The sequence below is a fragment of the Salvelinus fontinalis genome, chromosome 1 (genome assembly GCF_029448725.1).
Source record: "Salvelinus fontinalis isolate EN_2023a chromosome 1, ASM2944872v1, whole genome shotgun sequence".
Lineage (NCBI taxonomy): Eukaryota > Metazoa > Chordata > Actinopteri > Salmoniformes > Salmonidae > Salvelinus > Salvelinus fontinalis.
The window spans coordinates 11,228,670-11,253,540 of record NC_074665.1 but is presented as its reverse complement, the minus strand read 5'-3'; the positions used below and the strand labels follow the sequence as shown (position 1 = coordinate 11,253,540).

Here is a 24,871-nt window from a genome sequence, read left to right as displayed (position 1 = left end):
TACCCCACCCTACCTAGCTCTACCTCACCCTGCCTAGCTCTACCTCACCCTACCTAGCTCTACCTCACCCTACCTAGCTCTACCTCACCCTACCTAGCTCTACCCCACCCTACCTAGCTCTACCCCACCCTACCTAGCTCTACCCTGCCTAGCTCTACGCCACCCTACCTAGCTCTACCTCACCCTACCTAGCTCTACCCCACCCTACCTAGCTCTACGCCACCCTACCTAGCTCTACCTCACCCTACCTAGCTCTATCTCACCCTACCTAGCTCTACCCCACCCTACCTAGCTCTACCTCACCCTACCTAGCTCTACCCCACCCTACCTAGCTCTACCCCACCCTACTTAGCTCTAACCCACCCTACCTAGCTCTACCTCACCCTACCTAGCTCTACCTCACCCTACCTAGCTCTACCTCACCATACCTAGCTCTACCTACCTAGCTTTACCCCAGTCTACCTAGCTCTACCCTACCTAGCTCTACCCCACCCTACCAGCTCTACACCACCCTACCTAGCTCTACCTCACCCTACCTAGCTCTACCTCACCCTACCTAGCTCTACCTCACCATACCTAGCTCTACCTACCTAGCTTTAACCCAGTCTACCTAGCTCTACCCTACCTAGCTCTACCCCACCCTACCTAGCTCTACCCTACCTAGCTCTACCCCACCCTACCTAGCTCTACCTCACCCTACCTAGCTCTACCCTACCTAGATCTACCCTACCTAGCTCTACCCCACCCTACCTAGCTCTACCCCAGCCTACCTAGCTCTACCCCAGCCTACCTAGCTCTACCCCAGCCTACCTAGCTCTACCCCACCCCACCTAGCTCTACCCCACCCTGCCTAGCTCTACCCTACCTAGCTCTACCCCACCCTACCTAGCTCTACCCCACCCTACCTAGCTCTACCTCACCCTACCTAGCTCTACCCTACCTAGCTCTACCCTACCTAGCTCTACCCTACCTAGCTCTACCCCACCCTACCTAGCTCTACCCCACCCTACCTAGCTCTACCCTACCTAGCTCTACCCCACCCTACCTAGCTCTACCCCACCCTACCTAGCTCTACCTCACCCTACCTAGCTCTACCCCACCCTACCTATCTCTACCCTACCTAGCTCTACCCCACCCTACCTAGCTCTACCTCACCCTACCTAGCTCTACCTCACCCTACCTAGCTCTACCTCACCCTACCTAGCTCTACCCCACCCTACCTAGCTCTACCCCACCCTACCTAGCTCTACCTCACCCTACCTAGCTCTACCTCACCCTACCTAGCTCTACCTCACCCTACCTAGCTCTACCTCACCCTACCTAGCTCTACCTCACCCTACCTAGCTCTACCTCACCCTACGTAGCTCTACCTCGCCCTACCTAGCTCTACCCCGCCCTACCTAGCTCTACCCCACCCTACCTAGCTCTACCCCACCCTACCTAGCTCTACCCCAGCCTACCTAGCTCTACCTTACCTAGCTCTACCTCACCCTACCTAGCTCTACCCCACCCTACCTAGATCTACCCCACCCTACCTAGCTCTACCCCACCCTGCCTAGCTCTACCCTACCTAGCTCTACCCCACCCTACCTAGCTCTACCCTACCTAGCTCTACCTCACCCTACCTAGCTCTACCTCACCCTACCTAGCTCTACCTCACCCTACCTAGCTCTACCCCACCCTACCTAGCTCTACCCTACCTAGCTCTACCTCACCCTACCTAGCTCTACCCCACCCTACCTAGCTCTACCCTACCTAGCTCTACCCCACCCTACCTAGCTTTACCTCACCCTACCTAGCTCTACCTCACCCTACCTAGCTCTACCCCACCCTACCTAGCTCTACCCTACCTAGCTCTACCCCAACCTACCTCGCTCTACCCCACTCTACCTAGCTCTACCTCACCCTACCTAGCTCTACCTCACCCTACCTAGCTCTACCTCACCCTACCTAGCTCTACCTCACCCTACCTAGCTCTACCTCACCCTACCTAGCTCTACCTCACCCTACGTAGCTCTACCTCGCCCTACCTAGCTCTACCCCGCCCTACCTAGCTCTACCCCACCCTACCTAGCTCTACCCCACCCTACCTAGCTCTACCCCAGCCTACCTAGCTCTACCTTACCTAGCTCTACCTCACCCTACCTAGCTCTACCCCACCCTACCTAGATCTACCCCACCCTACCTAGCTCTACCCCACCCTGCCTAGCTCTACCCTACCTAGCTCTACCCCACCCTACCTAGCTCTACCCTACCTAGCTCTACCTCACCCTACCTAGCTCTACCTCACCCTACCTAGCTCTACCTCACCCTACCTAGCTCTACCCCACCCTACCTAGCTCTACCCTACCTAGCTCTACCTCACCCTACCTAGCTCTACCCCACCCTACCTAGCTCTACCCTACCTAGCTCTACCCCACCCTACCTAGCTTTACCTCACCCTACCTAGCTCTACCTCACCCTACCTAGCTCTACCCCACCCTACCTAGCTCTACCCTACCTAGCTCTACCCCAACCTACCTCGCTCTACCCCACTCTACCTAGCTCTACCTCACCCTACCTAGCTCTACCTCACCCTACCTAGCTCTACCCCACCCTACGTAGCCCTACCTCACCCTACCGAGCTCTACCTCACCCTACATAGCTCTACCTCGCCCTACCTAGCTCTACCCCGCCCTACCTAGCTCTACCTCACCCTACCTAGCTCTACCTCACCCTACCTAGCTCTACCCCACCCTACCTAGCTCTACCCTACCTAGCTCTACCCTACCTAGCTCTACCCCACCCTACCTAGCTCTACCCCACCCTACCTAGCTCTACCTCACCCTACCTAGCTCTACCTCACCCTACCTAGCTCTACCCCACCCTACCTAGCTCTACCCCACCCTACCTAGCTCTACCCCACCCTACCTAGCTCTACCTCACCCTACCTAGCTCTACCTCACCCTACCTAGCTCTACCTCACCCTACCTAGCTCTACCCCACCCTACCTAGCTCTACCCCACCCTACCTAGCTCTACCTCACCCTACCTAGCTCTACCTCACCCTACCTAGCTCTACCTCACCCTACCTAGCTCTACCCCACCCTACCTAGCTCTACCCTACCTAGCTCTACCTCACCCTACCTAGCTCTACCTCACCCTACCTAGCTCTACCCCACCCTACCTAGCTCTACCTAGCTCTACCCTACCCTACCTAGCTCTACCTCACCCTACCTAGCTCTCCCTCACCCTACCTAGCTCTTCCCCACCCTACCTAGCTCTACCCCACCCTACCTAGCTCTGCCCTACCTAGCTCTACCTCACCCTACCTAGCTCTACCTCACCCTACCTAGCTCTACCTCACCCTACCTAGCTCTACCCCACCCTACCTAGCTCTACCTCACCCTACCTAGCTCTACCCTACCTAGCTCTACCCTACCTAGCTCTACCCCACCCCACCTAGCTCTACCCCACCCCACCTAGCTCTACCCCACCCTACCTAGCTCTACCCTACCTAGCTCTACCTCACCCTACCTAGCTCTACCTCACCCTACCTAGCTCTACCTCACCCTATCTAGCTCTACCTCACCCTATCTAGCTCTACCCTACCTAGCTCTACCCCACCCTAACAGTTTAGAGCGCTCCTGTCAATCTTGAGTAAGAACACTCACCTGATTACGTATATAGAAGTAGGACTAGCTTGAGGCCTCTAAATGTCCCCATTTGGGGATCTGATAGTATTTCTGATTGTCTCACCATCACTGTGGAGCTTCTCAAAGGAAGTAAACAAAATCTGTTTTTACATCCATTGAGAATGACAATAGTTCCTCAACTTAATCTGTCCTTCTCTCTCTGTTTTGATAACCACTCAGCATGAAAGGGCGGGAAAATGGCATGCTCTGATCCGGTGGAAACGTCATAAAATAAGCCTACCTAGTTACTTCTTATCCCTTGCGCAAATAGCTTCCAGCAGTGTCTGTCTGTCCGAATCTCATTGGTGCTGGAAATTCTGAGGGCCCAGAATATTTAACACAATGTTGCAAGTTTGCTAGCATGAGCTTTGTCCCTGACCAGGCTAATACTAGAGCGGAGGGAGGGAGGGAGGGAGGTGGGAGAGAGGGAGGGAGGTGGGAGAGAGGGAGGTGGGAGAGAGGGAGGGAGGGAGGGAGGTAGGTAGGTAGGTAGGTAGGTAGGTAGGTAGGTAGGTGGGAGGTAGAGGGAGAGGGAGGGAGGGAGGTGGGAGGGAGTGAGGGAGAGATGAGGGAGAGAGGGAGGTCGAAGAGAGGAGAAAAGAGGAGGTGAGACGAGGAGGGGGTGAGAGAACAGAGAGCGAGAGGGGAAGGTTAGTTGAAAAATAAGGATTTGAAAGAAACGAAAGAACATAGACTAGAGAAAGTCCCTTACAGTTTAGTGTGTGTGTGCGTCACTGGGGAATGTGACACTGGTGAATGTGACACTGGTGACCAACCCCACTGGCTGATCATACTGGAGATTAGGCTGCTTTTGTGAGAGGCCTTTACACACTCTGCCTGACTGTCAGTGCTGCTTCAGTCCCTGGCCTTTAGCTTCCAACCCTGACTCTAGCTTTGACTCTGCTTCATACAGAACCCACTTATCAAACCCCGCTGATCAGTTCTCTGCAGTCCAAATTGATGAAGAGGAGATGACGCTGCTTTTGACTACGGAGATGAAGACCAAGGGCTTGTGTTTCTGTGTAGCTGGTTGCTTTCTGGAGATGTTTGAAATCAGAATAATTCTCTTTGTGTAATCACGGATCCCCACGCGATGACAAAGGGAGGAAACATTCCAGTTTCCGTGTGTGTGTGTCGACTATTCTTGCGTGCGTCCATTTTTCCTGTGTGAATTGTGTGACTGACACCTGTTCGTTGGGTTCTGGTAGTGTTTCCCTCTCATTGTTACCCTGGTTATGCTACTCTGACGCGGTGGGCTTCATTGTCCTCCGGCCTTTTCATCTGGGAACACTCCCGAACGACACCGGGAAACTGGGTCAGGAAAAGGACCACTATTTACCGTCACTGTGCGCCCCCCCCCCCCCCCCCCCCCCCCCCCCCCCCCCCCCCCCCCCCCCCCCCCCCCCCCCGGGCCCCTAGAATAGGACCACTATTTACCGTCACTGTGCGCCCCCCCCCCCCCCCCCCGGGCCCCTAGAATAGGACCAGTCCCAAAATATAGCTGATACGGTATTCTGGGAGTTCAGCACACGTCAGGAGAAGATGGAAGTGGATACGTTTTGTTTTCATCATCAACATGATCGGACCCCAACCCCTATGTAGACCCCTATGTAGACCCCAACCCCTATGTAGACCCCGACCCCTATGTAGACCCCTATGTAGACCCCAACCCCTATGTAGACCCCAACCCCTATGTAGACCCCAACCCCTATGTAGACACCAACCCCTATGTAGACCCCTATGTAGACCCCAACCCCTATGTAGACCCCGACCCCTATGTAGACCCCTATGTAGACCCCAACCCCTATGTAGACCCCTATGTAGACCCCAACCCCTATGTAGACCCCAACCCCTATGTAGACCCCTATGTAGACCCCGACCCCTATGTAGACCCCTATGTAGACCCCGACCCCTATGTAGACCCCTATGTAGACCCCAACCCCTATGTAGACCCCTATGTAGACCCCAACCCCTATGTAGACCCCTATGTAGGCCCCGACCCCTATGTAGACCCCGACCCCTATGTAGACCCCGACCCCTATGTAGACCCCGACGCCTATGTAGACCCCGACCCCTATGTAGATCCCAACCCCTATGTAGGCCCCAACCCCTATGTAGACCCCGACCCCTATGTAGACCCCGACCCCTATGTAGACCCCGACCCCTATGTAGACCCCGACCCCTATGTAGACCTAGACCCCGACACCTACGTAGATCAACTGTGTATAGTAGAGGAAAAATACCCTCCATCTTCCGCCTTGCTTGACATACACTTTAGGTCTACAGAATACAGATACCACTATAGTCTATCCTGGTTCTGTACAACATAGTGTTAATATCTCTGTAGTCTATCCTGGTTCTGTACAACATAGTGTTACTATCTCTATAGTCTATCCTGGTTCTATACAGTGTAGCGTTAATATCTCTATAGTCTATATCCTGGTTCTGTACAACATAGTGTTACTATCTCTATAGTCTATCCTGGTTCTGTACAACGTAGTGATACTATCTCTATAGTCTATCCTGGTTCTGTACAACATAGTGTTACTATCTCTATAGTCTATCCTGGTTCTGTACAACATAGTGTTACTATCTCTATAGTCTATCCTGGTTCTGTACAACATAGTGTTACTATCTCTATAGTCTATCCTGGTTCTGTACAACATAGTGTTACTATCTCTATAGTCTATCCTGGTTCTGTACAACATAGCGTTAATATCTCTATAGTCTATCCTGGTTCTGTACAACATAGCGTTAATATCTCTATAGTCCATCCTGGTTCTGTACAACATAGTGTTAGTATCTCTATAGTCTATCCTGGTTCTGTACAACGTAGCGTTAATATCTCTATAGTCTATCCTGGTTCTGTACAACGTAGTGTTAATATCTCTATAGTCTATCCTGGTTTTGTACAACGTAGTGTTACTATCTCTATAGTCTATCCTGGTTCTGTACAACATAGTGTTAATATCTCTATAGTCTATCCTGGTTCTGTACAACGTAGTGTTAATATCTCTATAGTCTATCCTGGTTCTGTACAACATAGTGTTAATATCTCTATAGTCTATCCTGGTTCTGTACAACAGTGTTAATATCTCTATAGTCTATCCTGGTTCTGTACAACGTAGTGTTAATATCTCTATAGTCTATCCTGGTTCTGTACAACAGTGTTAATATCTCTATAGTCTATCCTGGTTCTGTACAACATAGTGTTACTATCTCTATAGTCTATCCTGGTTCTGTACAACGTAGCGTTAATATCTCTATGGTCTATCCTGGTTCTGTACAACGTAGTGTTAATATCTCTATAGTCTATCCTGGTTTTATACAACATAGTGTTACTATCTCTATAGTCTATCCTGGTTCTGTACAACATAGTGTTACTATCTCTATAGTCTATCCTGGTTCTGTACAACATAGTGTTACTATCTCTATAGTCTATCCTGGTTCTGTACAACATAGTGTTACTATCTCTTTTTTGATGAAGGGATCTTCTATTCCTCAGCCTTTCATAGACTTTCCTGAGGAGCTTTCGTCTCTATATCTCACTGTACAGGTCCTCTCCTCTCTCTCCCAGTGATAAAGATGCCAGACCGTGATGTTCTTGATTAGCCAGCCACCTGACAATGCTAAATATGGTTTGCTTAGCGCCAGAGAATTACTACCACACTTCACATATGTGTTGTTGATGATAACCACAAGTGAGCACTTTCTACAGAGTTCCGAAGTTAAGAATACGTTGCATATTATACCACGTCATGTCCTACTGACAGTGTTTGAGTGAACCTACGTCAGGCTAGAATGCCTCTGCATTATCTAAAAGGAAGATAGTGTGTATTTTAGACACTGAGAGAACCTACGTCAGGCTAGAATATCTCTGCATTATCTAAAAGTAAGATGGTGTGTATTTCAGACACTGAGAGAATCTACGTCAGGCTAGAATATCTCTGCATTATCTAAAAGTAAGATGGTGTGTATTTTAGACACTGAGAGAACCTACGTCAGGCTAGAATATCTCTGCATTATCTAAAAGTAAGATGGTGTGTATTTCAGACACTGAGAGAATCTACGTCAGGCTAGAATATCTCTGCATTATCTAAAAGTAAGATGGTGTGTATTTTAGACACTGAGAGAACCTATGTCAGGCTAGAATATCTCTGCATTATCTAAAAGTAAGATGGTGTGTATTTCAGACACTGAGAGAATCTACGTCAGGCTAGAATATCTCTGCATTATCTAAAAGTAAGATGGTGTGTATTTTAGACACTGAGAGAACCTACGTCAGGCTAGAATATCTCTGCATTATCTAAAAGTAAGATGGTGTGTATTTCAGACACTGAGAGAATCTACGTCAGGCTAGAATATCTCTGCATTATCTAAAAGTAAGATGGTGTGTATTTTAGACACTGAGAGAACCTACGTCAGGCTAGAATATCTCTGCATCATCTAAAAGTAAGATGGTGTGTATTTCAGACACTGAGAGAATCTACGTCAGACTAGAATGCCTCGGCATTATCTAAAAGTAAGATGGTGTGTATTTTAGACACTGAGAGAATCTACGTCAGACTAGAATGCCTCGGCATTATCTAAAAGTAAGATGGTGTGTATTTCAGACACTGAGAGAATCTACGTCAGACTAGAATGCTCCAAGCTCCATTGTTCCAAGATGGCGTAGCAGTCGGACGTGTGTTTGTATTGTCCTGTATTGTCCTGTAGCGTGTAAATAGTAAATAGTCTTCGTATTTTTCGTATACATTTCGTATATATTTTAATTTCACTTTCCATCTAGGAACTGAATATACATTCCTACATTCCGCCTCACCCAATGTGGTACGGACCTGCTATTTTTTTTTTATACTTTAGAACCGTAACCCCAAGCAGAAGCTAGCCAGATAACTAGCTACTAGCTAGTAGTCAGTTAGCCACTGCTGCGGTCTTCACCCTCAACTCGGACACAGCCAGCTTCAATACCGGGCCAACACCTGCCAGTCTGCAAGCGCGATATCAACCGAGAGCATATAGGACTGCTTTTTCTCTACCACATCACCGGATTCCTGACGCAAGCTCTGGACAATTACACCGTATCATCACAGCTAGCTAGCTGCAACCGAGTGGCTACTACTGGCTAACACCTCTGTCCCGAAGCAAGCACCAGTTAGCCTTGAGCTAGCCTCGAGCTAGGCCCATCTGCCGGCTAGCTGCAAGCGCGATATCAACCCAGAGCATATAGGACTGCTTTCTCTCTACCACATCACCGGATTCCTGACGCAAGCTCTGGACAATTACACCGTATCATCACAGCTAGCTAGCTGCAACCGAGTGGCTACTACTGGCTAACACCACTGTCCCGAAGCAAGCACCAGTTAGCCTTGAGCTAGCCTCGAGCTAGGCCCATCTGCCGGCTAGCTGAAGAGCTAGCGCTAGCGCCACTGCGCCAGACCCCCTCCGTCTGAGCAGACCACCCCCCGGGCTACTAACTTTATACGCCGCGTGCTAGCTTAGTGGAGGCCTCCTCTGCTCCATCTACGGCTGCCCCCTGGACACTATGATCACTTGGCTACATAGCTGATGCATGCTTGACTGTCCATTAACTCACGGTACTCCATTCTGTTTATTTGTGTTTTACCTGTCGGCTCTGTGCTTTAACTCAGGATCTGTGTGTAGTTAATCCGACCCTCTCTGCCTAGTCGTCGCCATTTTTACCTGTTGTTGCTGTGTTAGACTAACACCCTGTTATTGCTGCTGTTATCTTACCTGTTGTTTTAGCTAGCTCTCCCAATCAAGACCTGCAATCACTTTATGCCTTATTGTATGTCTCTCTCAAATATCAATATGCCTTGCATACTGTTGTTCAGGCTAGTTTTCATTATCATTGTTTTGGTTTGCAATGGACCCTGTAGTTCCACTCTCCGTACCTCTGATACCCCCTTTGTCCCACCCCCCACACATGCGGTGACCTCACCCATTGAGACCAGCATGTCCAGAGATACAACCTCTCTTATCATCACCCAGTGCCTGGGCTTGCCTCCGCTGTACCCGCGCCCCTCCATACCCCTGTCTGCACATTATGCCCAGAATCTATTCTACCACGCCCATAAATCTGCTCCTTTTATTCTTTGTCCCCAACGCTCTAGGCGACCAGTTTTGATAGCCTTTAGCCGCACCCTCATCCTACTACTCCTCTGTTCCTCGGGTGATGTGGAGGTAAACCCAGGCCCTGCATGTCCCCAGTCACCCTCATTTGTTGACTTCTGCGATCGAAAAAGCCTTGGCCTCATGCATGTCAACATCAGAAGCCTCCTCCCTAAGTTTGCCTTACTCACCGCTTTAGCACACTCTGCCAATCCTGATGTCCTTGCCGTGTCCGAATCCTGGCTTAGGAAGGCCACCAAAAATTCTGAGATTTCCATACCCAACTATAACACTTTCCGTCAAGATAGAACTGCCAAAGGGGGAGGAGTTGCAATCTACTGCAGAGATAGCCTGCAAAGTTCTGTCATACTTTCCAGGTCTATGCCCAAACAGTTCGAACTTCTAATTTAAAAAATTAATCTCTCCAGAAATAAGTCTCTCACCGTTGCCGCCTGCTACCGACCCCCCTCAGCTCCCAGCTGTGCCCTGGACACCATCTGTGAATTGATCGCTCCCCATCTAGCTTCAGAGTTTGTTCTGTTAGGTGACCTAAACTGGGATATGCTTAACACCCCGGCAGTCCTACAATCCAAGCTTGATGCCCTCAATCTCACACAAATCATCAAGGAACCCACCAGGTACAACCCTAAATCCGTAAACATGGGCACCCTAATAGACATTATCCTGACCAACCTGCCCTCCAAATACACCTCTGCTGTCTTCAATCAAGATCTCAGCGATCACTGCCTCATTGCCTGTATCCGCCACGGGTCCGCGGTCAAACGACCACCCCTCATCACTGTCAAACGCTCCCTAAAACACTTCTGCGAGCAGGCCTTTCTAATCGACCTGGCCCGGGTACCCTGGAAGGATATTGACCTCATCCCGTCAGTTGAGGATGCCTGGTCATTCTTTAAATGTTACTTCCTCACCATATTAGACAAGCATGCTCCGTTCAAAAAATGCAGAACCAAAAACAGATATAGCCCTTGGTTCACTCCTGACCTGACTGCCCTCGACCAGCACAAAAACATCCTGTGGCGAACTGCAATAGCATCGAAGAGCCCCCGCGATATGCAACTGTTCAGGGAAGTCAGGAACCAATACACGCAGTCAGTCAGGAAAGCAAAGGCCAGCTTTTTCAAGCAGAAATTCGCATCCTGTAGCTCTAACTCCAAAAAGTTCTGGGATACTGTAAAGTCCATGGAGAACAAGAGCACCTCCTCCCAGCTGCCCACTGCACTGAGGCTAGGTAACACGGTCACCACCGATAAATCCGTGATAATCGAAGACTTCAACAAGCATTTCTCAATGGCTGGCCATGCCTTCCTCCTGGCGACTCCAACCTTGGCCAACAGCCCCGCCCCCCCCGCTGCTACTCGCCCAAGCCTCCCCAGCTTCTCCTTTACCCAAATCCAGATAGCAGATGTTCTGAAAGAGCTGGAAAACCTGGACCCATACAAATCAGCTGGGCTTGACAATCTGGACCCCCTATTCCTGAAACTGTCCGCCGCCATTGTCGCACCCCCTATTACCAGCCTGTTCAACCTCTCCTTCGTATCATCTGAGATCCCCAAGGATTGGAAAGCTGCCGCGGTCATCCCCCTCTTCAAAGGGGGAGACACCCTGGACCCAAACTGTTACAGACCTATATCCATCCTGCCCTGCCTATCTAAGGTCTTCGAAAGCCAAGTCAACAAACAGATCACTGACCATCTCGAATCCCACCGTACCTTCTCCGCTGTGCAATCCGGTTTCCGAGCCGGTCACGGGTGCACCTCAGCCACGCTCAAGGTACTAAACGACATCATAACCGCCATCGATAAAAGACATTACTGTGCAGCCGTCTTCATCGACCTGGCCAAGGCTTTCGACTCTGTCAATCACCATATTCTTATCGGCAGACTCGGTAGCCTCGGTTTTTCTAATGACTGCCTTGCCTGGTTCACCAACTACTTTGCAGACAGAGTTCAGTGTGTCAAATCGGAGGGCATGTTGTCCGGTCCTCTGGCAGTCTCTATGGGGGTACCACAGGGTTCAATTCTCGGGCCGACTCTTTTCTCTGTATACATCAATGATGTTGCTCTTGCTGCGGGCGATTCCCTGATCCACCTCTACGCAGACGACACCATTCTATATACTTCCGGCCCTTCCTTGGACACTGTGCTATCTAACCTCCAAACGAGCTTCAATGCCATACAACACTCCTTCCGTGGCCTCCAACTGCTCTTAAACGCTAGTAAAACCAAATGCATGCTTTTCAACCGTTCGCTGCCTGCACCCGCACGCCCGTCTAGCATCACCACCCTGGACGGTTCCGACCTAGAATATGTGGACATCTATAAGTACCTAGGTGTCTGGCTAGACTGCAAACTCTCCTTCCAGACTCATATCAAACATCTCCAATCCAAAATCAAATCAAGAATCGGCTTTCTATTCCGCAACAAAGCCTCCTTCACTCACGCCGCCAAACTTACCCTAGTAAAACTGACTATCCTACCGATCCTCGACTTCGGCGATGTCATCTACAAAATAGCTTCCAACACTCTACTCAGCAAACTGGACGCAGTTTATCACAGTGCCATTCGTTTTGTTACTAAAGCACCTTATACGACCCACCACTGCGACCTGTATGCCCTAGTCGGCTGGCCCTCGCTACATGTTCGTCGTCAGACCCACTGGCTCCAGGTCATCTACAAGGCTATGCTAGGTAAAGTGCCGCCTTATCTCAGTTCACTGGTCACGATGGCTACACCCACCCGCAGCACGCGCTCCAGCAGGTGTATCTCACTGATCATCCCTAAAGCTAAAACCTCATTTGGACGCCTTTCCTTCCAGTTCTCTGCTGCCTGCGACTGGAACGAATTGCAAAAATCTCTGAAGTTGGAGACTTTTATCTCCCTCAACAACTTTAAAAATCTGCTATCCGAGCAGCTAACCGATCGCTGCAGCTGTACATAGTCCATCTGTAAACTACCCACCCAATTTACCTACCTCACCCCCCATACTGCTTTTATTTATTTACTTTTCTGCTCTTTTGCACACCAGTATCTCTTCTTGCACATGTTCATCTGATGATTTATCACTCCAGTGTTAATCTGCTAAATTGTAATTATTCGATTTATTGCCTACCTCATGCCTTTTGCACACATTGTATATAGATTCTCTTTTTTCTACCATGTTATTGACTTGTTTATTGTTTACTCCATGTGTAACTCTGTGTTGTCTGTTCACACTGCTATGCTTTATCTTGGCCAGGTCTCAGTTGCAAATGAGAACTTGTTCTCAACTAGCCTACCTGGTTAAATAAAGGTGAAATAAAAAAATAAAAAAAAAATGCCTCGGCATTATCTAAAAGGAAGATGGTGTGTATTTTAGACACTGAGAGAACGTTAACTGACGTTAAGATATTAGCTAGCTGGGATGTGCCAGAGACCAGACGAAGCTCAGCGTTGATTCTCCTCTGCCCTAACAGACTGTCTACTACTTTACCCACATAAAAACACCCAATATGGACTGCTGTATCCCTTCTCCTCCTCAGTCGTGGTTAACTGTTAGTCATTCTTGTGCTCTTGGCCAGCTGAAGAGGTCAGAGTTGGGCAGCCCAGCCCAACCCACAGGGGTAGAATAGCTGGGCTGGACGCCACGACGAGATTAGTGGAAACAGCAGCAATGACCAGAGCAGCACTTATCAAATGTTAGAAAGCTGATGAATCCTGGTCAATATAAAGCCCTCTCACAGGACACGAAGTAGATGGATTGTAATGATTTACCTATGTCATGATTCATTGAGCAGGTTGTTTGTTGCCATGGAACCGTGACGTGCGTAGAAAGCAGATTGGAAGGGAATATTTCCCTAGAAGATGTTGTTTTGCGTGTGACGCATAATATAAGCAAAAGAGTTACGGGAAGGTAAAATAAAAAATAAATAAAAAGGTCTTAAAGGGAATTAAGGGAAGATTTCACTGAAGATGTTCAATGAGAGTGTCTTCTTGGAGCTGGACTAGTTTAGTCCATGAGGAGACTAACTGTCAAGGAGATGCTCCGAGGTCTAGGCTCTACAGCGCATTCCTCTGACATGCCCATATTTGGTGAATTGCAGCAGGCTCCCACTAACTAACGGGGCTAGAGAGAGAGAGAGAGAACATTAGACCCCAAAACCACACGGAAATGCCAGATATGCCCCAGACACAAACATTCCACACAGCCTGGCACTGCAAGCACCCAGATCTAATGTAATGTTACTACCTCAGATGGGATTGGATATGTCGTACATTTGAGAGACATATGACATGCGGGTGAGAGACCGAGGCTAGCGGTGTTTTCTCAAACCCTGAGATGTTGACTGACACCAGTCCCTTGGGTAGTTTACTGACACTAGTCCCCTGGGTAGTTGACTGACACCAGTCCCTTGGGTACTTGACTGACACCAGTCCCTTGGGTACTTGACTGACACCAGTCCCCTGGGTAGTTGACTGACACCAGTCCCCTGGGTAGTTGACTGACACCAGTCCCTTGGGTAGTTGACTGACACCAGTCCCCTGGGTAGTTGACTGACACCAGTCCCTTGGGTACTTGACTGACACCAGTCCCTTGGGTAGTTGACTGACACCAGTCCCCTGGGTAGTTGACTGACACTAGTCCCTTGGGTAGTTGACTGACACTAGTCCCTTGGGTAGTTGACTGACACTAGTCCCTTGGGTAGTTGACTGACACTAGTCCCTTGGGTAGTTGACTGACACCAGTCCCCTGGGTAGTTGACTGACACCAGTCCCTTGGGTAGTTGACTGACGCCAGTCCCCTGGGTAGTTGACTGACGCCAGTCCCCTGGGTAGTTGACTGACGCCAGTCCCCTGGGTAGTTGACTGACGCCAGTCCCCTGGGTAGTCGACTGACGCCAGTCCCCTGGGTAGTCGACTGACGCCAGTCCCCTGGGTAGTCGACTGACGCCAGTCCCCTGGGTAGTCGACTGACGCCAGTCCCCTGGGTAGTCGACTGACGCCAGTCCCCTGGGTAGTCGACTGACGCCAGTCCCCTGGGTAGTCGACTGACGCCAGTCCCCTGGGTAGTCGACTGACGCCAGTCCCCTGGGTAGTCGACTGACGCCAGTCCCCTGGGTAGTCGACTGACGCCAGTCCCCTGGGTAGTCGACTGACGCCAGTCCCCTGGGTAGTCGACTGACGCCAGTCCCCTGGGTAGTCGACTGACGCCAGTCCCCTGGGTAGTCGACTGACGCCAGTCCCCTGGGTAGTCGACTGACGCCAGTCCCCTGGGTAGTCGACTGACGCCAGTCCCCTGGGTAGTCGACTGACGCCAGTCCCCTGGGTAGTCGACTGACGCCAGTCCCCTGGGTAGTCGACTGAAGCCAGTCCCCTGGGTAGTCGACTGACGCCAGTCCCCTGGGTAGTCGACTGACGCCAGTCCCCTGGGTAGTCGACTGACGCCAGTCCCCTGGGTAGTCGACTGACGCCAGTCCCCTGGGTAGTCGACTGACGCCAGTCCCCTGGGTAGTCGACTGACGCCAGTCCCCTGGGTAGTCGACTGACGCCAGTCCCCTGGGTAGTCGACTGACGCCAGTCCCTTGGGTAGTCGACTGACACCAATTGGGCAGTTCTGAAGGGCCAGTTTCAATCTAAGCCGACATCCCAAGAAGGACTACAGCTCCTCGGTCCCTGATGATAAATTGCTGAGAAAGCCTGGGCCGAAGTGGGTCAATGACCGGGAGGAAACCGGGTCATCTAGTTCTCTCCACAGTCCACACTTTGACTGACATAATGCTACAACAGAGAGCAGAAAGAGCTGCCATCCTGAAGTTTCCCCCTGGTCTGGGACCTCTGTCTTCACCGGGTGTTGAATTCATAGTTTCGTCGTTGTAATCCCCTGACTGAGGTATTTAACCCTAGTATTCAGCCGGCGGGACTAGAAACTGTAGTGAGTGACTGTCTGCCTGCGGGAGGAAGATAGGAGTAGTGTGTTTGATGCAGTGGGGATGGCGGCGACGTGTCAAGGCACATATGCCATTTAAAACTCCAGCTTCCTGCTTCCCTCCCAGAGCAGAGCAGGCAGTGGTTTCTGACACTACTTGCCACCGGCCCGGGCAATAAAAAATCAAATACAAAAAAGAAGAATTTGTCATTTATGGCAGGCCTGGGCAACTCCAGTCCTCAGGAGCGTGATTGGTGGTCACACTTTTACCCCCAGCCCCAGGTAACACACCTGACTCCAATAATCAACTAATCATGATCTTCAGTTCAAATGCAGTTTAAATCAGATGTGTTTGCTAGATGGGGTGGATGGGGGGGAAAGTGTGACACCAATCAGGCCCCAGAAGACTGGAGTTGCCCAGGCCTGATTAATGGAGTAGGTGTACTCCACCTTAATTATACAGTCCGATGGGTTACCACATGACTCATGAGTTAGGCATAACCGACTTCACTGGCACGCTGGAGAAGTGCGCTCTTCAAAGATGAATCCCGTTTTCAAGATGGCGTCATGTGGGCGAGCGGTTTGCTGACGTCAACGTTGTGAACAGAGTGCCCCGTGGTGGCGGTGGGGTTATGGTATAGGCAGGCGTAAACTACGGACAACTAACACAATTGCATTTTGTCGATGGCAATTTGAATGCGCAGAGATACCGTGACGAGATCCTGAGGCCCGTTGTCTAGCCATTCATCCGCCGCCATCACCTCATCTTTCTCCATGATAATGCACGGTCCCATGTCACAAGGATCTGTACACAATTCCTGGGAGCTGAAAATGTCCCAGTTCTTCCAACGCCTGCATACTCACCAGACATGTCACCCGTTGAGCATGTTTGGGATGCTCTGGATCGACATGTACGACAGCGTGTTCCAGTTCCCGCCAATGTCCCGAAACTTCACACAGCCATTGTAGAGGAGTGGGACAACATTCCACAGGCCATAAATTAACAGCCTGATCAACTCTATGCGAAGAAGATGTTACGCTGTATGAGGCAGATGGTGGTCACACCAGATACTGACTGGTTTTCTGATCCACACCCCTACTTTTTTTTGTTATCTGTGACCAACGGATGCATATCTGTATTCCCAGTTATGTGAAATCCATAGATTAGGGCCTAATTCATTTATTTCAATTGACAGATTTCCTTATATGAAGTGTAACTCACTAAAATCTTTGAAATTGTTTCATGTTGCATTTATATTTTTGTTCAGTCAAATTACTTTTAAATTCTATCATGGAAATACATTTATTTCCTGTTACCACGTCATTTACAGTTTCTATGCCTTTTAGTCTTCTGTGTTGGCCAATTTATGGGTGAAATCTGAAAAGCTGCTGTATTCAGAGGATTGTTCCGTAAGGTTCTGTTTTCACGAAGTGATATTCATTCTTGTAGAATCAGTTTCTTCTTATTCTTCCATATTATTAGTGTTCTTATCAGGTTGTTAATGTTCTTAGAATAGGGTTGCAAAAATTCTGGTAACTTCCCCCCAAAATTCCCTGGTTTACCAGACATCCTGGTTGGAGGATTACTGCATTTCCTGCTTTATTCCCTTGTAAATCCAGGAATTGTCCAACCAGAATTTCTGTAAAACCAGGGAATTTGGGGGAAATTTACCAGAATTTTTGCAACCCTATTCTTATCTTTTATCTTTACAAAATAGAAACGTGGAAAGATTCTGGGGATGAGCATCTTCAATATGTACCCATAGTTCCTCTTCAGTGTATTTAACTATACAATATGTTGTAACTAAAAGCCCTGGGTGGTGAGTTGATACAATCCCAAGGCTGAGAGGTTAAAACCACCCTCAGATTTATGACGATGTAAAACATTCTTTTGTATTCTGAGTTTTACATGTCCATATAAAGTCTGTTAAAATAATGTCTTCGATGGAGTAATTGGTATCACCGAAAAATGCCGCCTCTGTGTGTTCCGTTTTTAAGAAACGGTGTCACAGAGAGTCTGAGAAAGTCGTTTGTTTTTAATAATTTCCCTCTGTGCAGCTACATATAGCCGGTCCCATAGAAGGAGGACACAATGGAAAGATATGAAATTGGATCTAGTGAAATCAAACCCACTACAGCACATGGACTGTGGCAGGTAGACTAGTGGTTAGAGTGTAGGGACGGCAGGTAGACTAGTGGTTAGAGTGTAGGGGCGCCAGGTAGACTAGTGGTTAGAGTGTAGGGGCGGCAGGTAGACTAGTGGTTAGAGTGTAGGGACGGCAGGTAACCTAGTGGTTAGAGTGTAGGGACGGCAGGTAGACTAGTGGTTAGAGTGTAGGGACGGCAGGTAGCCTAGTGGTTAGAGGGTAGGGGCGGCAGGTAGACTAGTGTTTAGAGTGTAGGGACGGCAGGTAGCCTAGTGGTTAGAGTGTAGGGACGGCAGGTAGCCTGGTGGTTAGAGTGTAGGGACGGCAGGTAGCCTGGTGGTTAGAGTGTAGGGACGACAGGTAGACTGGTGGTTAGAGTGTAGGGACGGCAGGTAGACTAGTGGTTGGAGTGTAGGGACGGCAGGTAGCCTGGTGGTTAGAGTGTAGGGACGGCAGGTAGCCTGGTGGTTAGAGTGTAGGGACGGCAGGTAGCCTGGTGGTTAGAGTGTTGGGACGGCAGGTAGCCCAGTGGTTAGAGTGTAGGGGCGGCAGGTAGCCTAGTGGTTAGATTGTAGAGGCGCCAGGTAGCCTAGTGGTTAGAGTGTAGGGACGGCAGGTAGCCTAGTGGTTAGAGTGTAGGGACGGCAGGTAGCCTAGTGGTTAGAGTGTAGGGACGGCAGGTAGCCTAGTGGTTAGAGTGTAGAGGTGGCAGGTAGCCTAGTAGTTAAAGTGTAGAGGTGGTAGGTAGATAAGTGGTTACAGCATTGGGCCAGTAACTGAAAGGTTGCTGGATCGAATCCCCGAGCTGACAAAGTAAAAATCTGTCATTCTGCCCCTGAGCAAGGCAGTTAACCGACTGTTCCCCTGAACAAGGCAGTTAACCCACTGTTCCCCTGAACAAGGCAGTTAACCCACTGTTCCCCTGAACAAGGCAGTTAACCCACTGTTCCACTGAACAAGGCAGTTAACCCACTGTTCCCCTGAACAAGACAGTTAACCCACTGTTCCCCTGAACAAGGCAGTTAACCCACTGTTCCCCTGAGCAAGGCAGTTAACCCACTGTTCCCCTGAACAAGGCAGTTAACCCACTGTTCCCCTGAACAAGGCAGTTAACCCACTGTTCCACTGAGCAAGGCAGTTAACCCACTGTTCCCCTGAACAAGGCAGTTAACCCACTGTTCCCCTGAACAAGGCAGTTAACCCACTGTTCCCCTGAACAAGGCAGTTAACCCACTGTTCCCCTGAACAAGGCAGTTAACCCACTGTTCCCCTGAACAAGGCAGTTAACCCACTGTTCCCCTGAGCAAGGCAGTTAACCCACTGTTCCCCTGAACAAGGCAGTTAACCCACTGTTCCCCTGAACAAGGCAGTTAACCCACTGTTCCACTGAGCAAGGCAGTTAACCCACTGTTCCCCTGAACAAGGCAGTTAACCCACTGTTCCACTGAACAAGGCAGTTAACCCACTGTTCCCCTGAACAAGGCAGTTAACCCACTGTTCCACTGAGCAAGGCAGTTAACCCACTGTTCCCCTGAACAAGGCAGTTAACCCACTGTTCCACTGAACAAGGCAGTTAACCCACTGTTCCCCTGAACAAGGCAGTTAACCCACTGTTCCCCTGAACAAGGCAGTTAACCCACTGTTCCACTGAGCAAGGCAGTTAACCCACTGTTCCCCTGAACAAGGCAGTTAACCCACTGTTCCCCTGAACAAGGCAGTTAACCCACTGTTCCCCTGAACAAGGCAGTTAACCCACTGTTCCCCTGAACAAGGCAGTTAACCCACTGTTCCACTGAACAAGGCAGTTAACCCACTGTTCCACTGAACAAGGCAGTTAACCCACTGTTCCCCTGAACAAGGCAGTTAACCCACTGTTCCACTGAACAAGGCAGTTAACCCACTGTTCCACTGAACAAGGCAGTTAACCCACTGTTCCCCGGGCACTGAAGACGTGGATGTTGATTAAGGCATCCCCCCCTTCCTTACCTCTCTGATTCAGAGAGGTTGGGTTAAATACGGAAGACACATTTCAGTTTCCCCCTTTCCCTTTACAGGTGGGACCCTATTTCCTGTAGAGTGCACTGCTTTTCAACCAGGGTCCATAGTGCTCTGTTCGAAAGTAGTGCACTATATCTCTCCCAGTTCCCCTCCCCTCTCTCTCTCGCTCTCTCTCCGTCCCCCTCCTCTCTCGCTCTCTCTCTCGCTCTCTCTCCCAGTCCCCCTCGTCTCTCTCTCTCTCCCAGTCCCCCTCGTCTCTCTCTCTCTCTCTCTCTCTCTCTCTCTCTCTCTCTCTCTCTCTCTCTCTCTCTCTCTCTCTCTCTCTCTCTCTCTCTCTCTCTCTCTCTCTCTCTCTCTCTCTCTCTCCCAGTCCCCCTCGTCTCTCTGTCTCTCTCTCTCTCTCTGTCTCTCTCTCTGTCTCTCTCTCTGTCTCTCTCTCTGTCGCTCTCTCTGTCTCTCTCTCTGTCTCTCTCTCTGTCTCTCTCTCTGTCTCTGTCTCTGTGTGTCCCAGTGTAATAGCTGTATCTGGAAGTCTCCAGGGTTTACTGGCAGCTTCTATTAAAACAGGATCCATGTGAATAGAGCTAAGAAGAGAAACAACACCTGTTTTAAATATGTAACAGAGTACAGTACTGTCAGGGTCTGGTAACAGACAGAGTATAGTACTGTCAGGGTCTGGTAACAGAGTACAGTACTGTCAGGGTCTGGTAACAGAGTACAGTACTGTCAGGGTCTGGTAACAGAGTACAGTACTGTCAGGGTCTGGTAACAGAGTACAATACTGTCAGTGTCTGGTAACAGACAGAGTACAGTACTGTCAGGGTCTGGTAACAGAGTACAGGTCTGGTAACATCAGGTCTGGTAACATCAGGTCTGGTAACAGCAGGTCTGGTAACAGCAGGTCTGGTAACAGCAGGTCTGGTAACAGCAGGTCTGGTAACAGCAGGTCTGGTAACAGCAGGTCTAGTAACAGCAGGTCTGGTAACAGCAGGTCTGGTAACAGCAGGTCTGGTAACAGCAGGTCTGGTAACAGCAGGTCTGGTTACAGCAGGTCTGGTAACAGCAGGACTAGTAACAGCAGGTCTGGTAACAGCAGGTCTGGTAACAGCAGGACTTTTAACAGCAGGTCTGGTAACAGCAGGTCTGGTAACATCAGGTCTGATAACAGCAGGTCTGGTAACAGCAAGTCTGGTAACAGCAGGACAGGACTCACACTGAACTAGAGAACCCATGATGGGGTTCAGGGGGAGTTCTAGGGTTTTCTGGGAATCATGAGGTGACGAGTTGAAACAGTGATGAATTGTGCCCCTCAACATGTGAGATCTAGGACCCACGTGTCACAGACTGAGATCTAGAACCCACCTGTCACAGACTGAGATCTAGGACCCACGTGTCACAGACTGAGATCTAGAACCCACCTGTCACAGACTGAGATCTAGAACCCACCTGTCACAGACTGAGATCTAGAACCCACCTGTCAGACTGAGATTTTGGACCCAGGTGTCACAGACTGAGATCTAGAACCCACCTGTCAGACTGAGATCTAGGACCCACGTGTCACAGACTGAGATCTAGGACCCACGTGTCACAGACTGAGATCTAGGACCCACGTGTCACAGACTGAGATCTAGAACCCACCTGTCAGACTGAGATCTAGGACCCACGTGTCACAGACTGAGATCTAGGACCCACGTGTCACAGACTGAGATCTAGAACCCACCTGTCAGACTGAGATCTAGAACCCACCTGTCACAGACTGAGATCTAGGACCCACGTGTCACAGACTGAGATCTAGAACCCACCTGTCTACCTGAGATCTAGGACCCACGTGTCACAGACTGAGATCTAGTACCCATGTGTCACAGACTGAGATCTAGGACCCACGTGTCACAGACTGAGATCTAGAACCCACCTGTCACAGACTGAGATCTAGAACCCACCTGTCACAGACTGAGATCTAGAACCCACCTGTCACAGACTGAGATCTAGGACCCACGTGTCACAGACTGAGATCTAGAACCCACCTGTCAGACTGAGAATTAGGACCCACGTGTCACAGACTGAGATCTAGGACCCACGTGTCACAGACTGAGATCTAGAACCCACGTGTCACAGACTGAGATCTAGAACCCACCTGTCAAACTGAGATCTAGGACCCACGTGTCACAGACTGAGATCTAGAACCCACCTGTCAGACTGAGATCTAGAACCCACCTGTCAGACTGAGATCTAGAACCCACCTGTCACAGACTGAGATCTAGAACCCACCTGTCAGAGACTGAGATCTAGAACCCGTCAGAAGTTGTAGTTTCCGCTGCAGCTGTTGAAAGGAACTAATCAGACGTAAACTGTACTTCCCAGTGTGCTACAGGGCAATAACCTCTCATCATTGTCCTGGTTCTAGTCTTGTTCTGCTGGAATGTTCCCTGGTCTACATGATGTCATGTTGTCCGTTATCTGTGGCTGAATATGGTTTGTCTCTTCTTCCCCCTCCAGTCGAGCACTCTTCCCCAGGGAACGGTGAATTTGAACCTGTGTACTGACGTCATGGACGCCGAGCCCAAGACGGGCCAGAAGAACGCTCTCTGTATCGTCACTCCTGAGCAGGAGTACTTCATACGAGGGGAGAACAAAGAGATCATCAATGGGTAAGTGTGTGTCTGGTGTGTGTGTTCTCTCTGCCCTGAACTGAACAGCTGGTGATCTATCCCAGCACCCTGACTAACATTCTGTTCCTCTCTCTCTGTCCAGCTGGACTGAACAGCTGGTTGGTCTATCCCAGCACCCTGACTAACATTCTGTTCCTCTCTCTCTGTCCAGCTGGACTGAACAGCTGGTTGGTCTATCCCAGCACCCTGACTAACATTCTGTTCCTCTCTCTCTGTCCAGCTGGACTGAACAGCTGGTTGGTCTATCCCAGCACCCTGACTAACATTCTGTTCCTCTCTCTCTGTCCAGCTGGACTGAACAGCTGGTTGGTCTATCCCAGCACCCTGACTAACATTCTGTTCCTCTCTCTCTGCCCAGCTGGACTGAACAGCTGGTTGGTCTATCCCAGCACCCTGACTAACATTCTGTTCCTCTCTCTCTGCCCAGCTGGACTGAACAGCTGGTTGGTCTATCCCAGCACCCTGACTAACATTCTGTTCCTCTCTCTCTGCCCAGCTGGACTGAACAGCTGGTTGGTCTATCCCAGCACCCTGACTAACATTCTGTTCCTCTCTCTCTGCCCAGCTGGACTGAACAGCTGGTTGGTCTATCCCAGCACCCTGACTAACATTCTGTTCCTCTCTCTCTGTCCAGCTGGACTGAACAGCTGGTTGGTCTATCCCAGCACCCTGACTAACATTCTGTTCCTCTCTCTCTGTCCAGCTGGACTGAACAGCTGGTGATCTATCCCAGGACCAACAAGCAGAACCAGAAGAAGAAACGCAAGGTGGAGCCCACCACTTCTCAGGAGCCAGGACCAGCAAAAGTGGCAGTGAAGGGATCAGGTATCCCCGAAGCGGGCTCGGAGAATGTTCCAGACTCCAGCTCCATCATCTGGCAGGAGGAGCTGAGCCACAGAGAGGCTGAGGGGGTGTCTTTGTGGCCTGCTCCTGACCTCCCCAGGCTGGGCTCACCACAGCCCTCTACAGGTATGGAGGAACCACGGTACAGGTCACATCTAGCCCCATAGTCCCCATTTATAGTCTAGTGTATATGCTGCATCAGATATATCAGAAGGGATTGGAATGGTGTTAGCAAGCAACACAGCTGTAAAAGATTATACCATTACAATTTAGAGATCATCTGTGTCCGTCTTTGACCCTTCACCCCAACCCTTTTCTAGGTGACTGTGGTTCCGTGGCCCGTGGCTCAGACGCCGGCTCAGTCAACGGTGACGAGGTGGACCGAAGTGGCCTCCACGGCTCGGTCCCTCTCGCCCACCACGACCTCCTGTCTCCCACGGGCTCCAGCCTGGGCGGGGTGCCGCGCTGCTTCTCCCCGCTCCCCAGTGACCCCTTCCCCTCTGGCAGCTCCCTGTTGTCCAACGGCTCCCACATCAGTGGTTCGGTCAGCTCGCTGGACTCTGACGCAAGTGGCAACACGGTGGCCAGCACAGAGAGCCACCTGGCGGGGCGGTTAGGGCCGGCCCAGGGAGGGCACCACGATACTCCACGCTCCAGGAGGCTGGAGGCCGAGGCCAGGAAGGCAGAGAAGAGGAGCAGAGTGAGGAGTCCTGGTGAGGAGAGAGAGGCCGTGTTCAGTCCTGAGAAGAGGTGAGTCTGTCTGTCGGTCTGCCTGCCTGTCTGTCCTGTCTTAGTTCAGAGAGAGAGAGGCCGTGTTCAGTCCTGAGAGGTGTCTGTCTGTCCGCCCGTCTGTCCTGTCTTAGTTCAGAGAGACACGAGAGAGGCCGTGTTCATTCCTGAGAAGAGGTGTCTACCCGTCTGTTCAACCAACTGTCCCCTGTATGCATGTCCTGTCTTTAGTTCAGAGAGGAGGTGAATCTGACTGTCTGTCCTGTCTTAGTTCAGAGAGGAGGTGAATCTGACTGTCTGTCCTGTCTTAGTTCAGAGAGGAGGTGAATCTGACTGTCCTGTCTTAGTTCAGAGAGGAGGTAAATCTGACTCTGTCCTGTCTCAGTTTAGAGAGGAGGTGAATCTGACTCTGTCCTGTCTTAGTTCAGAGAGGAGGTGATTCTGTCTGTCCTGTCTTAGTTCAGAGAGGAGGTAAATCTGACTGTCTGTCCTGTCTTAGTTCAGAGAGGAGGTGAATCTGACTGTCTGTCCTGTCTTAGTTCAGAGAGGAGGTGATTCTGACTGTCTGTCCTGTCTTAGTTCAGAGAGGAGGTGAATCTGACTGTCTGTCCTGTCTTAGTTCAGAGAGGAGGTGATTCTGACTGTCTGTCCTGTCTTGGTTCAGAGAGGAGGTGAATCTGACTCTGTCCTGTCTTAGTTTAGAGAGGAGGTGATTCTGTCTGTCCTGTCTTAGTTCAGAGAGGAGGTGAATCTGA

General features: G+C 50.2%; 1 protein-coding gene across 3 annotated transcripts in view; it reads left to right on the top strand.

Annotated features, from left to right (window-relative positions):
- The window catches only part of LOC129815338 (myosin phosphatase Rho-interacting protein-like), an 80,030-nt gene that overhangs the window by 15,521 nt on the left and 39,638 nt on the right, over nt 1–24,871 (top strand). For all 3 annotated transcript variants that reach the window (XM_055869099.1, XM_055869183.1, XM_055869258.1), the window contains exons 4-6: nt 22,372–22,523; nt 23,248–23,513; nt 23,708–24,137. In XM_055869099.1, coding sequence (XP_055725074.1) covers nt 22,372–22,523; nt 23,248–23,513; nt 23,708–24,137 — 848 coding nt within the window. The remainder of the gene's footprint in view (nt 1–22,371; nt 22,524–23,247; nt 23,514–23,707; nt 24,138–24,871) is intronic.